Here is a 16,901-nt window from a genome sequence, read left to right as displayed (position 1 = left end):
GAGTGTTGCTAGCATTCCTCTTATACCAATATTTTTACGAAAGATCTTCACATTCAAAGTGAGGTTGATCGTATAAATTCTCCTAGAGTTATTTTTCAAAGTTTGGCGTGATTTTTGAAGATTTGTATGTCCATTCTATCCGTTAGTCAAAATTCTAATGTCGGTTTAGCCAACACAAGTGAACCAAGTTGCTCACCAATTGGCGAGATCAACTCAATTCACATCTAGTCCAATATTTTATCATCATATTCAATACTGTATTGCTTCCTTTTATTTGAAATGTCTCAAGCTTTTTCCCATAAAAAACGTCTCAAGCTTTTTCCCATAAAAAAACCTTTATGTACCAATACACTTTCAACATACCAAAAAATGGGTTTATAATAAGCACTTAGGGTGCGTTTGATGGTCAGGATAGAGGGGCAAGATATGATTAATATTTCATATCCTGTTTTAATCTTCCGTTTGATGCACCAAAGAGATAGGATAAATTATTCCTTTTACTTATCCTATCATATCCTATCACTCCTTTGTAATTTCTATCCTAAGTTTAGGCTGGGTTAAAATTAACCTATCCGAATTGGTAAAGAAAATCTCTAGTTTGCCCTCACTCTTTTGTCCCTTGTATCCTCTCATCTTCTTCCTCTCGCTTACTAGTGTCATCATGTATGCTATTCAAAAAAAAAAATCGATTCCTCTTTTTTTTTCGATTCCAATTATCTTTTTTTATTGTTGATATGTATAACATGAAAACCTGATAAAATGAATTTGATTATAAGGATAATTTTGTCATTTAATCAGATAAAATAATGTTATCTTGATAATTATCATGTGCGTATCAAACACATGATAGAATGAGTGTTTATCCTATTCATATCATATCTTATCTCTATCCTGCTTTATATCTTATCATGTCTTTATCCTATCCTGACCATCAAACGGGCCCTTAGTTTCTTAGTAAACATTTTTCCCATTGAATTAAGGTAGATATCTCTACATCTAGAGGGGACAAACGAGCTGACTCTAATTTCTTTCCATCAAGCACATTTGCGACAATGACCAACAGATTTTGGCAAGCATGATATTCCTCCATATCTTGTGTACCAGTGAGCTCCAGTGAATGATCCTTCCTTGGCCGGTAAAATGACCTAAACAAAGTATAAATGTCAAATAAGATCCGTTTTAAATTACAGATATATACAAATGTCTAGTCCGATTTTATTTTTGTGGTAGCATAAAAATATACATTTTCTAGGTCATTCACTTTCTGATGTATAAATAAAGTATAAATGAATCAAGTTCACCAAACAGTAAGAAGGTACTGCTAACTTTATGCCAGTTAACTTTTTATGAAATAAATGTTGCTAATTTCACATGCTGATGATCAAAACTAAAATCCAATGGTTGATATTATGAGTAGAAATTCCACATTATAGGGATACTGTAAAAGAAGACAGTTTGAAAATTGAAAAACCGGCTAAATTTTAACCTGAGAAATTTGGTGTCACCCCATAGTATAGAAAAAATCAGACGTCACCCAAGAAATAGAAAAACTTAAGTGAATAATTACTTTTTCCTTATTTAACATTATGATTACAGACTACAGAGACAAGAAAGGTTGAGATATTTACCATCTCCAAGCCGGATTAGCTTCGGGAGGGCATCGTACCCTTGAAGAGTTTGATGATATGAAAGTATTGTAGTCTTGCAATAAATCAGTTCTTCCCACTACAGAATGAAGTAAAAAAACATAAATATATGGACAAAATACAAATATCTAATTGAATAGTCAACTCTGACCTATTATCACCACAACTGCACTTAGGAAACCATATTGAATGTATAGATATAAAGTAGGGTACCTGATAAATTAGAGGCACCAAAAGTAAGGAAACAGAGAGCAGATACAACTGATGGTAGCAGTTCCTGATTTATACCAGGAAGCAGTTGAAGATAGAAAATTGTAGAGGCAAGCAACTCCTCACAATCAATATTAATATCATGTCTTTGTCCCGACGTATTTTCTACATGCACCAATAAAGAATGCAGGGATTCTAGTGTATGTGTCTCAGAAAACACTGAATATATATCATTGGATTTCTGGTGAAGCTTCCCAATGATTACTGATGCTGTTAACCAACGCAAAAATTTTGACACTAATGAGTCATCATGAGACTCTTCCCCTAATTCTGTTTTAACAACTAAGCGAGACTCATTAGACCTCAGCCTTTGTGAAGACTCTGACGCTAAAGCAGTTGTAATTGCCCAGGTGATAAAATTCTGAAGCCTTTCCTCATCCTGTATACATACAAGAGTGGTTATTCATACGCAAGAACCACCAGAGACCACTGGTAGAAAACAAATATGTAGGGGAAAAAACAAAGAAAAAAAGAAATACATGCAAAATTGCACAAGCAGGCGTATCTTGTTGTGTCTTAGAATTGTGGGTGGGCCTATCACCACCTCACAAAAACGGCTTGTGAAGTGAGGATTGCCCCCACTTATAAACACATGTTCCGGCCATCTCTTATCCGGTGTGAGACTCTTTAACTCTAGCAATTAAACAGATATCTTGGTTTAATTGAAATTAAAGCTGTAAGCTGATATATATGATTTCACCAAGGAAACACATTACATATTCTAGCATGGGAAAAACCACCATAAACAAGTCAAATATAAGAACAACTACGAATGCTGGAAGCAATTACAAAAAATTGACTCTTTCACAATAGTATGATCTAAAATATTTATTATATATAGTGCAAGGTACTTAAAGTTTATAGCATATGCTCAACTTTATATGTTTTTATATGTTTCAGTGAATTTCATTTATTATTTTCATCTTCAGGTATCATTTTCATCATTGACACCAATAACATTTCTGCACAGCTAAAATCTAATAAAATATCAAATACTATCCAAAATTGATTGCTTCTATACCTTTGACAACCATATTTATAAATTATAGCACAATTTTGTACCAGAAATGAATAAAGAAAGGGGATGAATGAAAGTACCATTAAGAAAATGGAAGTAGGAGGTGCACTCATAAGTATGGCTTCAAGAGATAAATCCGGATTAATTCCCTTCGTAACCTGATTACACACACTGCCAGCCTGGTATATCTGATATAAACCCTGAATTGATAAGGTGAAATGTGGCTGACATATTTCCCTTTTTTGAGAGAACTTCAACACCGACACTATCATTTGTAGAAAAGGATTAACTAATCCCAGAGTTTCATCTGTCATTGGTACATCATGGAGTACAACACTGAATAGATTAGATGAAAGCTCCATGAGCTGCTCAAAGCCATGATTTTGCAACCACTTGGACATGCTTCCTGATGAAATAACATCATTGACAACCTAAATAATAAAAGCTATGAGCATTCTGTGTAAAAGAAGAAAAATGAAATAAAAATACATAGTAATAAATAAAAATAAAAAAAAGGTCACATAAATAAAAGCTACGACGACAATTTTAGGCGTGGCGATAATTTTTGTGACAGCAAAGGTACTTCAATACCATGCTTACAGAACAACAGCTAAACCTTCAGATAAGAGTTAAATGATTTGGACCACCATGGAAATCAAGATGAAGTTGCATGATCAGTCTTAGGTGTCTAATTTAGTTCAACGAGGCACAAGAGCAAAAGACAGGTAAACTTGCTTGAACTTCCTATTTGGAAAAAATTGGATTTAAAGAATCAAACTGCAAGTCTTACCCTAATCAGCATCTAGCTCAATGTACAAAACCAACAACAATGCCATTTTCTACTAGGTCGAAGTGTGTAGTGTAGAACTTCGCTACACCACCACTCGAAAATAATAAATTTTCAAGTAAGAGTAAACAAACCCCCCAACAATTTGAAAATGAAAATCAGGAAAACATTTACAAATAAAACCAGAAAAACAAATGGTGCAAGTCAGGAAATCAGAATGAGCACCTTGTTCCCTCCAACAGGAACTGTAAACTGATTAAAAAATTAAGCACTTACCTTCAATACTACCAATGCATGCTTCAAGAAAAATTTATTTTCATCTGCATTAAGCCCAACCCTTCTCGCAACTGAGATCAGAGATGATAACCATGGAAATAAAGAACAGCGTTTGACTAGATGACGAGCAATCTTTTGCACTTTAATAGATTTCTTTATCACCTACACAGGAAATAAGAAAGCCATACATTATATTGGTAGAAGATACTCAAAGGAGAACACAGCCAAAATAATAATCTCAGGTAAAATGCAGATTTCATCATACAGGATAGCATCCCAAACAATTTAAATTTGATGGAGTCCAACCAACAAGTTCATATGAACCATATGGCCCTTTAACTGCTCTTTCGAGTAGGCAAGTCACACTCGGACACATTGATCAAGTTAGAACAAAAACACATTGACACCATGGATGCCAGCATTTCTTAAAGGAGAAGGATGTTATCCTTGACACTAAGGAACACTCTGCTAATAGATACTAAAAATAATATTCCTTGTGCTTTGCCTAACTGGTGGTTTTAAAGTATAAAGATCAGGTTCAGCAACAGCAGAAACACATTATTTGGTTCTAGAAAGCAGCCAACCTCTTTGAAATAAGCAAACATTTAATAAGATCGCCACAATAACTTTGCAGAACCCTAATTCCCTAAATGAATACATTTAGGGTGTTGACATGTAAATTAGTGTGCTCCACTTTTGACCAGCTGTTCCACAAAATTTATCAAGTCCTTAAGCAATCTCATTATTACGCATCATACATAGGCATGTGATAGGGACTTGGTTTTTAAGTAATGACCGAAGTACCGCATCGAGTAGTATGGGAGGTTCAGTGGAGTATTTAAGTGGCTTGGTTCTTTCGAGTAGTATGGGAGGTTCAGTGGAGTATTTAAGTGGCTTGGTTCTTCCCCCTTGATAACTAGCTTTAAGGGAGGGCTCCCCAAGAGCTTAGATACTTACCAATATGCTCATTCTCAGCCAGAAAAAGTTTGGTAATAACTGCTGGCTGACTCAAAGTCAAACTATTTTTGGCAGGGTTGAATGGACCGCAAGAAGGGAAAAGGAATATTATATAGACTTTAGAGAGAAGCCAAAAGATTAGGAAAAACAAGAGGGATAGAATAAGATATCCTCCTAGGGAAAGATTGAAAGTAGTAACATAACATCATAAGGATTTCTATTCCCTTCAGTGTGCAACACATTCTGTTACTTGGTGCTGATAATTGGAAAAGGTTGCCAAACTCATCAAAATATTTTCTTATGATGCTGCTGTTTAGAAACTGCTATGGGATGAAGACAATACTTCTTTTATAAGATTAAAAAATTTACTGGATAACTTATTGTGTTTAGACCTGTTAATATTTAGTTTTACTTGTGAATCATAAAATCTGTAATTTGATTCAACAGTTTAAAAACATGGCACTCTGATTAACAATTCAATCCAAAATTTGACAATTAAGCTATATGATAAATTCATGAAGTTCGGTTTGGGCGGAAACACAGTTCTGACATTTTCTGCAACGCCAACCAGAACGTGACAACAATGCATGTTATATAATGCAATATAAAAATGGGAAAATTTAGGAATATGTATTTACTTCAATGATCAGGTCCTTTGACACAACATCCGAGAGAGGAGAGAGATAAAAGCTCATTAGATTTTCAAGAATAGAATTCCTGATATATATCATAGCATCATCATCTGAGTTCAGCCCTGCATATACTAGCCGAAGTATCCAAGATCTCTCTGCTTTGAAATTGACGGATGAACTCCAAATGAAGTTATCAAACAGAGGTACAACCTACAGATGGAAGCAAATGAAACTTACAAAATAATTATTCCTTACAAAGCATAAGTTTTATGTAAGTGAAAAGGAAAAAAAGCTTCATGAAAGAAAATTTCAAGACCACGGATATTTACCTTCATATTGAACTTAGAAGACTGTATCAAAAATGTACTTATAGCTGCATAATGATCATGTGATGAATCTAACAATACACATGATGCCTCTGCAGCAAACAGAGCAATAACCGATGGGATTCTTTGCCATGGCGCTTCTATACTGTTTTGAACAGAATTCATTAGAAGCCGAAGTCCCTTTACATCCTTCCTCTTTTGGCACTTCTGTAAAACATTTTGATTGTTGATCAATCATAATTTGTCAAAAATGAATAAATGTGTGACAAACACATGCATAAAATGATGAATCTGATGTAAGGATTGAATATCATTGAAGCCAATCAAATGTTTTTGCATGCTCTAATTGGCCTTTGCTTTGTACGAGTTTGGGCTTCTAGGCATCTTAAGATGCTTCCACTTGCTCCTAGCATACAATGTTCTAATTGAACTTTTTCGATAAGCTTATGTTCGGAAGAATAAATTTTGTTAAACAGACAAGATAAAGAAATATTTGGTGTTTTTATTTTTTTATCTTCACTGAAAATTATAAAAGGTAAACCTTGATTATACAGGAAATGCTGAAAATAGCATCTGTTGTTTTTAACATTTTTTATACAATTTTTTAAAAAAGAAAATCAAGTGAAACAAGGTGATCATTTGTAATTAGTGGTGAAACAGAAACAGGTCCTAAGATAGCTTTCTAATAGAAGTCGGTAAACCATGACCAATTTCTTTTTACGAATAAGAATTTATTTTCCTAAAACAACATGAGCAAACAGCCAAAGAGAAGTTATAAGCATGCATGATCCAATAGCAAAACAGATGAAATGGAAAAATAACCAATTAACCAAGTGCAGATATACTTCAAAAAACCCAAAAATATGCACTAGCGAAAAAATATTTGGCATTCATGTTCTTCCCAAAACATTTGAAATGCACCATTAGAAACTGCTCCTGGGAGTCAACACCAACTCAAACCAGATTAGTCCCTAAGAAAGTAGCTTTTCACACACATGGGTTAAAAAAAATTAATCAAATACAAATAAATAAATTACTAATTCAATATCAAAACATTTGAAAAAATAAATTGACATTCCCCAAAAAAAAAATTATAGGATGATAAGAAAACAATAAACATAAACTGATAACTTCATTACCAACCTCTAATGCATTCTTAAATTTATCAAGTGTCGCATAAGCTAATCTTCGTATTCCATGATCTGGAGATGACATGCTAACAAATGCAATTGCAAGCAACCCTGATCCAGCAAACTCTACAGGCTCTATGAATGCTTTAGACAGGCCATGAATTGAGAATTGCAAGATAAATACGGGATCATAACGCTCTCTAACTTCAACATGAGAAAAATGTATCTGCGTAGGATGTTGAGTAGTTAGTTAGAGTGATGGAACAAAACGAGAATAAGCACAAAAACTACAAGGAGGAAACACCGCTTCAAGTAGAAAACTTAAAACATATGTCACAACCTTTTTCCTGACATTGTCAGTTTCAATCTTGTTCACAGATGGCACTTCATCAGAAATACTTCTGTCATAAGGAAAATACAGCACTGTTGACACACATATGTCCGGGTCAATTGGAAAGTTGTCCCTTTGCCGACTTCTAGTCCATTCCTCAATTGCTTCGGAATTTACCTCTACATTCTGAGAGCATGATCCAGTCACAGACTCAATTTGTTTCATCACATTGTATATAGCCAAATCAATCTCACTGAGTGTTGCACCATAAGAATGATGCAGTAGTGCATGCAGTTCTTTTAAATTTATGCCAATATCATTTTGAGAATCTAAACCAGTTTGACGGGCCTTTGTCCATAAGAGTATCCAAAGCAATTTAACAATTTCGAGTGGTCCTTTAGAGAGCTTGGTTGTTGGCTCGTTGTGATTCTTATTATTTTCAGAGTGGTCAAGAGAAGGAATGGCAATACATTTCAGAATGCTAGATACAGGCTTCAAAAAGGAACCAGGTGGTCTGCGCACTGAATGGAGAGTGGGAGCAAACTGAGAGTGAGCAAGTAATAATTGAAGATATAAATCATAAGATAGCATCCCCTCATTAAGCCGAGTTACTAGAACCTGGAGGGTTTTCATTGTCAAAGGATCACTGAACCTATAGAGAAGAGCAGATCTGATTAATTGCTCAAGGAAGGGAATGGATTGTGATTGAATAAGATCATTTTGCATCACTACAGCCAACTCAAGAATGTTTGTTAATACAAAAACTTCCAAGTGATTATGTAGCAATGAAATGTTTATGATTTTCCCAGTTCCAAATTGATCAGATGTTAAAGAAAATTTCTGAACAATAAGCTGCCAAATGTCCACCAACACATTTATGAAATGCATCCTAGATGCTTCCAATTTTTTTTGCATTTCTACACCAACCTTTTTCGAATCCCCACCCACTTCTTCATGAAACAGTAACATTTTACAAAGTGATATCTTTGCAACAACATGATTAATTATGTTGAAAGACTGGCGAAGAGAATAACTATCAATAAGTTGAATATCACAATCCATCAGCTCATCATGTGAGGAAAATTTAGGGCAAATGGATTTGAAAAGCTTTAGTCGCTTCTTCAGTTTCAGCAAATCTCCATTAAGAGCAAAGTGATACTGCAACATATGAATTGATTTTCCAAGGAGACTACAATCAATAAGACAGAGAAGTTCTTGAACAGATGATGGGATGGATTCTCCATACTCTTCCTCAAATAGGTCTTTTGACAAAAAGCTCTTCCACTGACTAAAACCTTTTAAAAGGATTTTCGAATAGAAGTTAGGTATCTGTTTAAAATCTCCGTGATTCAGATCCCCAAATCTCTTAAAAATCAACTTCAAATATGATAAGGAGGTTGGAAGAAGCAGTATAAATTGATCTTCAGAAAGACTAACATCAATGGCTCCTGTAACCCCAACATCATGATGTAAACTTCTATTCACTATACCCAAAAATAATTGCCCAAATACTGATGAATGCAGAGAGCTGAGTTCAGTGAGAATATGTAAGAATTTAACTTTCTTTGCATTCATTTTGTACAGGCAAAGAGAAAGCATTTTCACAGGAGTACTCATTATAATTTTTCGCACAGCCAACAGCATAGGATGAAAAGTTTCTTGTTGCATATTTTTCTGCTTATACAAAGCATTGACAGCTTCATGCAAACATCTGTCCGCACAATCTATTTCATATTTTACAGAAAAGTCAATCACCTTGCTGTAGATATGCTCAAAAATATCAGCTTTCACATTGTTTTCACCCATTTCCCAAAACAACTCATACGGTACCCTGTTTCCACTGGACTGCTGAAAATAAAAGGACAAAGCGCTGAAAGCATCAGCAGCTAAGGAACATCCAACAGATGAAAATGACGACATAGTTGGCAAATCATCCATCTCAACTCTTTTGAACATCCAATCTACTAATTCAAGGAGCTGAAAAGGGGATAAAAACTTATGCAAAGTGTGTAAGGCATAGAGTGTTGGAAGAAGATGCGTTGTATCTTTAGTACCAATGCACAGCTCAAATCTTTCCTTGACATCCAGAAACAGCTTCAGTTGAAGGCTTTTAAAGATTTTGACAAAATTAATAGCAACATCTTGAGTTTTTGATCCATGAAAGTGGGAACCTAATAACGACCACATGTTGTTTAGCGTCATTGTCAATATGTTCAAAATTGGATTACCAAATTTTGTAAACCCCTCACTGGATAGTACATTTAGGATATCAAAGCCGGTTCCTGTATTTCCGTTTGAAATGTTTTGGCAATTTTCCAAAGAAAAGGATGATGACATCAGAACAGAAGGATGACAGAAAATGGTTTTAATCACTTTTTGAATGTAATGACTTGATGAAGAGAAAGACAAGTTTTTTACAGACAAGTCAGAACCACTTTCTGGAACAAATAATTGCGCTAATAAATTCTGTACAAGAATAACACAGAGATTCAAAAGTTGTTCTATTTCAGCTAATGGGATAACTTCATGACTTAACTGAATCTGATGAGTCCAGAACAGCACAAGCTGCAGATTGGGAAGGACTGAGCAGCCAGTAATGCATTCACATGATTTATGTAGCAGAAGCTCTTGCATGTTTTTTTTGAAATGAAGCTCTTGCATCTCAGAAAGCTTTGATGAGTAATGACCATTCATACACATCATTGCCGGAAATATCACATGGAAAGGTGTCTGTTTTAGAAGCATACTAAATGCATCAGCATCAGCATCAGCATCAGAAGCATCCAACAGTTGGCTACATGTTAGAGAGTCTGGACAAGATGTAAGATCAGATGTCTCAATAGGAGCAGCACTTCGACTATCACTACCCAGATCAGATATGGCCATATCCAAGCCAGCATAAAACATCACAGGCCACATCTTAGAAGCATGGACAAGAACACTATAATCCAGAAAAAATATTGATGATAAGATAGGGAAAGGAACACCAAGTAAATCACTTAGAATGACCACGCCCGACGGTAGATTTGTGGATGTTTTATCAGTATTTTCACATACAATGGTGGATATGAAAGCTAAAGCTGTTTCAGCCAACTGATGACCATCTCCGCCACCTAATATTCTATTTACATCACAAAGTGCACTTCCCAAAGAACCATCAGGAAGGACATATTCCTTTTTTCCAGAGAAAAGGCAACAATTTCGTTGGTGTGATATGCTCTCCACAAAGTTCAACAAGTTCTTTAGAGGCTTCCACTCAGGAAAGACTTCGTCGTATTCATAACTGCTGCCAAAGTTCTCAGTCAAGTCTGCACTAACTACAGAAGATAACAATTCAGCATTGACCTATCAAAAAAAAAAATTATAATATTAGACATGCACAAACTGCAAGAAGACTAAATAACTAAAAAAATTCAGTTATACCTGGGTTTGCAAGAGATATTTCACTGTATTGCAAGTGTATATTAATACCATCGATTTTTTTGGCAACGAGCAGGATCCTGACTTAGATCGGATCACCTTTAGAAACTTCTCCAGTACACATATGATAAAAGGACTAAAATCAGGTTGTAAATCTGCAATGAAATTGAAAACCACTAGTTCAGCATAGCGATAATGAGCCAAGTTTCTCCAAAATTTTGCCTACATATGTTAGCATTTTCCAAGAAATGCCAAAATACAAGACCATTACTGGGTACTGTGACTATGAAAAATGAGCTTATGAGTTATAATCCAACGGGGACACACTGATCAAATGAATTAAACAGGACGGATAAAAAATACAATAGAACCAATATTAGTGTTTTAGTGTCAATTACCTTTATCACCTTCAAAAGAATGTATATAATTCATAAGGATATTCCAATATTTTACTAAGTTATTCCCAAGTGTAGAAACAGCATCACATAAGAATGTTATGACAAACGAAGTCAAACTCTGTAAAACATCCACCTTCAAGATATTAACCGGGGATTGCTCCCTTTGATAACCTGGTATAAACAAAAACCATGCATGTATCTCATGAAGGTTCCCGTCAAAAGCACCGGTACTGAACATAGCTGCCACAGCCAACCTGTATGCTAAATTCCTTGTCTTGGTTATTGGTGAAAACATAAACAATTTAATGAATGGCTGTAGATATTTGTACAACATGGCTGGAGTTCTTATGGGAATTTCATTCTCTGGACACCATTGAATGTATTCTACAAGCAAAGACAGCAGTGAGACTTGCAGATGACTTGTTAACTCTAATGGGTTTTTAAGCAGACCTTTGAAAGAATCAAACGATTGATCCACAGTGGAAGGCAAAGTCCGCTGCACAAGAAAAACAAACCAAATATAAGATAGCTTCATACATATTTGCATTAGTTGCAAAAATAATGAGTTTCGATATATAAATAATAACTATGACACCAGACATTGTTTCCTTCACTAGTTAAGGAGACATTCTTAGGAAAGGAGCAAGTGCAACAACTGCATAAAAAGTAAAAACAACAACACAGATTTCACTTTAAATTTTATCGGATAGTCCACGGTTAATATTTAAAAGAATGCCCTCAGTGCTTATTAGAATTTACACTTTAAAGGCATACAGAGGCAATGAGGTAATTCTTTATTGCCATTTTGTAGTAAACAAAGAAAAAAACTAAATTTCAACTCATGTCTGGTTTAAATAGAAGGTTTACAGCATTGCAAAGTGCTACATAGGTGTATTAGCTTTAAGTGTCAATTAGAGAGTAAATTTAAACAAATGAAACATGCAGCAAGGCTAATTTACAAGGGGCAAATCACTAGAGTATAAAAAGGCATTTATGAGCACAAACCATGGTGGGATATTAAATAATTTTTAGTTTTAGATTATATTATTTAAAATAAAAAAAAAGGAAAACTATATGGCACACCAACTACCCATGGCATGTAGTAATGGTTTATTATGTTTTGAGAGAAATACCACTTAAACAAGTTAAATCAGAATCAGCACAAATAGATAAGTGAATGAGTATGTAAGGTAGTAGCCAAGACACTATAATTTTTAACAAAAGAAATGAGAGTACAGATATATAATATAATCTCTTTAAAGATCACAAGCTCCAATAGATAAAATCTTAGAGGTAAATTGAGGTCTACAAAATCAACAACTCGAAAGTGGCAGATTAATCAGCACTATAGTTTCTTTTGGGTAACATAAGGAGAAAAGAAAAAGAAACAAACAAACAGAAGACTCCTCTCTAGTAAAAGCTATTCTATGCCACATGGTCAACAATATATTGTTAAAGAAGAACCTAATAAATGTCAAGAACCAGTACAGTCTAAAAGCTTAAAGTAATAGGTGACTCGAAAGATAGGCGAAGGACAAAAAACTAGTCTCTAAAATCATTGAATGTGATAGATCACAAGCATTTAAGAAACTAAGTCATAGAGGTATATTTTTACAATTCTCTTTAAATAGACAGCACTCTTCTCCAATCACCACCTAAATACAGAAACCTAGCCTCCATCAAAACCTCAAATAATATAAGGTGACTTAGAAAAATACCCTTTATTTAGTACACACAACTACCTAATTTTACAGATACGAACCTATACTATACAAACAGAAAACAACCTAAAGGAAGAGATGTATATCATCGAAACAATCAAATAATTCATTTGCATTGTAGACTATTCCTATTACATTGTAGACTAACAGTGTTTTATCACAAGGTATATTCCTATTCCTATTACATTGTAGACTAACAGTGTTAGTGCTTCCAAAAGCTCAAATAAACAAACATGAAGAAAAAAATTGAACATACATGATAATATCTGAGAGCATCAAGCAGTTTAGACAGTAAGTATGATTCTGCATCCTTCAGGGTGCTAATATCCATGGAATGAAGGTCCAAACCCCACATTTCCCCAATGCTATTCATAAGATCCTCTACATCATCCAGTGCATCTTCTTTAAGTGCACTGTTAACTGTTCCACTGTTGCCAATCAAATCAATATTTGGAGCAGAATTTATCCCACCAACAACTATATCTATGTCAGTCTCAGAAGTATCCATTTTCAACTTCTTTCTACTATTCCCATCATGTTCATGATAGCATGCATTTCTCTTCAAACTTGAGTTATGGAATTCATAACAGCCATCTAAAGAGGAGAGTAAATTTAATAAAACCTGCAAATCAGGAAGATATGGTTGAACGTAATTCTGAATTTCTTGCTTGACAGACACCATATGTTGCATCAATGTATTGTCTGATGAACTAGAATTATGGTTCAAACCACCAAAAAGAGAGTCCAGCAGTTTCAATAACTCCAGAAGAAGCCTTAGAGTACCATGTTTCACAAAAGTGTCAGCATGAGGCAATCCCTTGTTAAACATTGACCTGCTGAATGGACGAGGAAACAAACATTTCACAACGTCAAGTAAATCCATGTTGTCAATCGAGGGAGGACCATTTGATCGGGAACTATCAAATTCCTTGGAAATGCCACTGCTGATTGAAGAAACCAAATCAGCTGCAACAGATATCGCAGCAATCCTGCAAACACATAAGTCACAATCAAACAAAGCCTAAGGAATGGAAACATATGCATGCAAGAGAAAATGCTAGCAAAACCAAAACCATGATAATTAGATAAAAAAATATCTTGTAGTTAGTCCCACTGATAGAGAATGAACCCTAGCTGTTTAGTGGGTTTAAACTATATGTTGCTAACATTAATCATACATATAGGGTCTGTTTGGATAAACAGCTTAATATTAATCCTACATATAGGGTCGGTTTGGATAAACAGCGTAATTAAGTGCTTACATGATAATATATTACCTATCTGTACACTCAAAAAAGAAAATATAGTCAAACTATTTAAAAGTAAGCTATAAGCCCGTTTTCATAAGCTATCCTAGAGAACTTGTCAAAATTAGCCGAAAACAGCACATGAACATCTCATAAACTGTTTCCATTAGCTCTCTCAAACACCATATCAAGTGCCTATGTCAGCAGATAAGTTTCATAAGCGAATCCAAATGCAGTCATACAATATAAAAATAAAAATAGATACAAGGACATATAAAAATGCATATAAGCAATACTAACCATGAAGAAGATTTATAGTTTTCAACATTGTAAGGAAACTCTTTCAAATACAACAAACCAAAAGTGGGTCTAGCATTAACAATAGCCAAAAGTAAATCCCTATGATACTGAACCTCGGTAGGCCACATCTTCTTCAACAAATCCATCATCCTCTTCAAATTACCCTTCAACGGATGCGGCCTCCTCTTCGAATCAGGCATCAACCCATTACTCGGATCCGTACAAACCAAAACAAGAACATCAAAAGCAATCTTAGCAGCATCACCACCACCTTCCCTCCCACAAATACCAACCAATTGCTCCAATGTCACACTCCCAAACAAAACACTCCTCAACCCCGGCGGCACCAAGGATTCCTCCACAAGTACACAATCCCTCAACGTCTCCAAAACAAAAATAACCGTCTCGTCATCATCATCCTCCAATCCACGCAACACACCGGAATACATCTCCCTCTGCTGCAAAATCCAACGCAACAACCCCGGTTTCCCTACCTCCAAAAACGACATTGCAAATCCAACAAACGATTTCCTCAATAAAAACTCCCCCTTCCCATCCCTCTCCGTTTTCCTCCTCTTCGCCAATGCCGCAAATCCCGAAACCTTAAAATCAAAACTCTTCGCAACCTCGTTAGCTAAACTATTCCCACGCCTCACAATCGAAGCTAAAAGCAACAAAACCGCTTTCTGCCTCTTTAATTCCTTACAATTCAACTCCTTATACAAATCATTCAAATAATCCGTAACAATTAACCGCGCAAATTTATCCAAATCCCTAACAACATCGTTTAAACCTGTTTTACCGTCGCGGTGACTGAATAATGTTGAAATTAACTCCAAAACGTAATGCAAACCTTGTTTACCTTGTCGTAACTTCCACGCTTCGATTAACTCGGAACATTTCGGCGAAGCGGTAACGTAACCGCGAAGAAGTATAGAACCGTTTTCGGTTTTTAAGAGGCTTTTGAACTCTTTTGTGGCGGATGAACAGAGTTTAATTTCAGGTGAAGTGATTCTGTGAAGAAGTTCTTTTAGTTTTGCTTCGTAACTGATTTTTGATTCGAAGTTTAGAGTAGCGCCGCCGTAACTGTAACTGATTTTTGATTCGAAGTTTAGAGTAGCGCTGACGTAACTAGCGGCGGAAGCTTCTTCCATTGTTGATTCGCGGCGGAAGGTTTGAACGGAGGGTTTTGGGGTTTTCGTAGAGAGGCGCGTTGGTGAAGGGGTTTTTGCAAAATTTATTAGGGTTTTGTTTCTAACCTGGAAGAATATGAGTCATTTGCCACGTAGGATGCCAACACAATTAAAAATGTTTCTTTTTTGAAGAAGAAAGTTAAAAATGTTTCTTCTTTTCTTTCTTTCCAATTATATTTCATTTTTCTTTTATCAAATGAATTTCAAGCAATCAATAAAATAGTGTGTTAAAGTTAGGGTCTAGTTAATTGGTGTCCTAAAATACTTTTTAAGGATTTTAAAAAAATAAATCATTTTATAAAATAGTTAAATATTTTAATTTTTTAATATATTAATTACACATGTTTTCATAAAAAATTATTATTTAGTGGTCTTAAAGAATTCTCAAGAGATACACATTAACATTTCCTTTGAAGTTATTATAATTATTGCAAAGCCCTACCATGGTTCTCAAAATTTTCATTGTTTTATGTATACACGATCATCGCTCATTATCAATGACGGTTATTAATATCATTAACCTTTTATGTATCAATCACCCAATCACCATCATTCATGACAGTTCTCAATATCCACGGCATTTTATGTTTCAACCACCACTACCACCAACCAACATCAATATAGCCAATATAGGCATTCGTTGGATACCAATGACATTGTGGAGTCTGATAACGTTGAACTAGAATCATCATTTGGGTCCATTCCTGATCCTCAATTCTCAAGTGCTATGGGTCTTTCACTCAATATGGTCTAAAAAATATTACTTTCATAAAGGAATAGCATTCTCCTTATACTCAGTTTTAATTTTTGTGTACATAAACATATTTTGTTTCTTTAGTCCCTATAAATAATTTACTTCTCCTTACACTTTCACAAAAGGGGGAGCATTCTCCTCCCACTCAATGTAGTTTACTTGATGATTGTATATGATATAGGGCTAAATAACGAATTTCGTTTTTAGTCTGCATAAAAAAAGTGACAGGATTTGATCTCTATAAAAAAAAAAATAGGATGTAGTTTTAGTCTCTCTTATATTAATATTTGTTTAGTTATGCTTAAACTTTTAAATTTTGAAATGATTTTTTAAAGACATCTTTTTTTTTTTTTTGAAGAGGTTTTTTACGGACATCTTGAGAACATCATAAGAAACCCTTTTATAAAAAATTAAATTTTTTTAACATGTAATAAATTAAATATGAATTTCTTTAAACACCAGAATTTTAAGATAAAACTAATACAAATTTAGAGC

The 16,901-nt window shown here is 34.7% G+C and overlaps 1 protein-coding gene across 1 annotated transcript; it reads right to left on the bottom strand.

Annotated features, from left to right (window-relative positions):
* Positions 1-235: 235 nt before the first annotated feature.
* Positions 236-15,700, bottom strand: EMB2788 (ribosome 60S biogenesis amino-terminal protein). The gene is made up of 13 exons (XM_085752178.1): positions 14,460-15,700; positions 13,169-13,901; positions 11,192-11,687; positions 10,797-10,948; positions 7,383-10,718; positions 7,056-7,268; positions 5,916-6,119; positions 5,593-5,796; positions 3,998-4,159; positions 3,015-3,365; positions 1,860-2,295; positions 1,629-1,725; positions 236-1,145 (listed from the first exon to the last, which is right to left on the bottom strand). The coding sequence occupies exons 1-13, from the start codon at positions 15,611-15,613 to the stop codon at positions 944-946; spliced, it is 7,740 nt and encodes a 2,579-aa protein (XP_085608304.1). The 5' UTR covers positions 15,614-15,700; the 3' UTR covers positions 236-943.
* Between the last annotated feature and the right edge of the window lie 1,201 nt (positions 15,701-16,901).

Source organism: Medicago sativa, chromosome 3 (genome assembly GCF_051527215.1).
Source record: "Medicago sativa cultivar Bolivia chromosome 3, Bolivia_mono, whole genome shotgun sequence".
NCBI classification, from domain to species: domain Eukaryota; kingdom Viridiplantae; phylum Streptophyta; class Magnoliopsida; order Fabales; family Fabaceae; genus Medicago; species Medicago sativa.
Note: the sequence above shows the minus strand (reverse complement) of the source record. Positions and strands in the feature narration are given on the sequence as shown.

Coding starts and splice junctions, on each gene's coding strand:
- EMB2788 (XM_085752178.1), bottom strand. CDS start 15,613: ATGGAAGAAGCTTCCGCCGCTAGTTACGTCAGCGCTACTCTAAACTTC. Junction 5,797..5,915: donor CTTCTAAGTTCAATATGAAG/GTAAATATCCGT, acceptor TTCCATCTGTAG/GTTGTACCTCTGTTTGATAA. Junction 4,160..5,592: donor CAAAGGACCTGATCATTGAA/GTAAATACATAT, acceptor TTTCCTGTGTAG/GTGATAAAGAAATCTATTAA.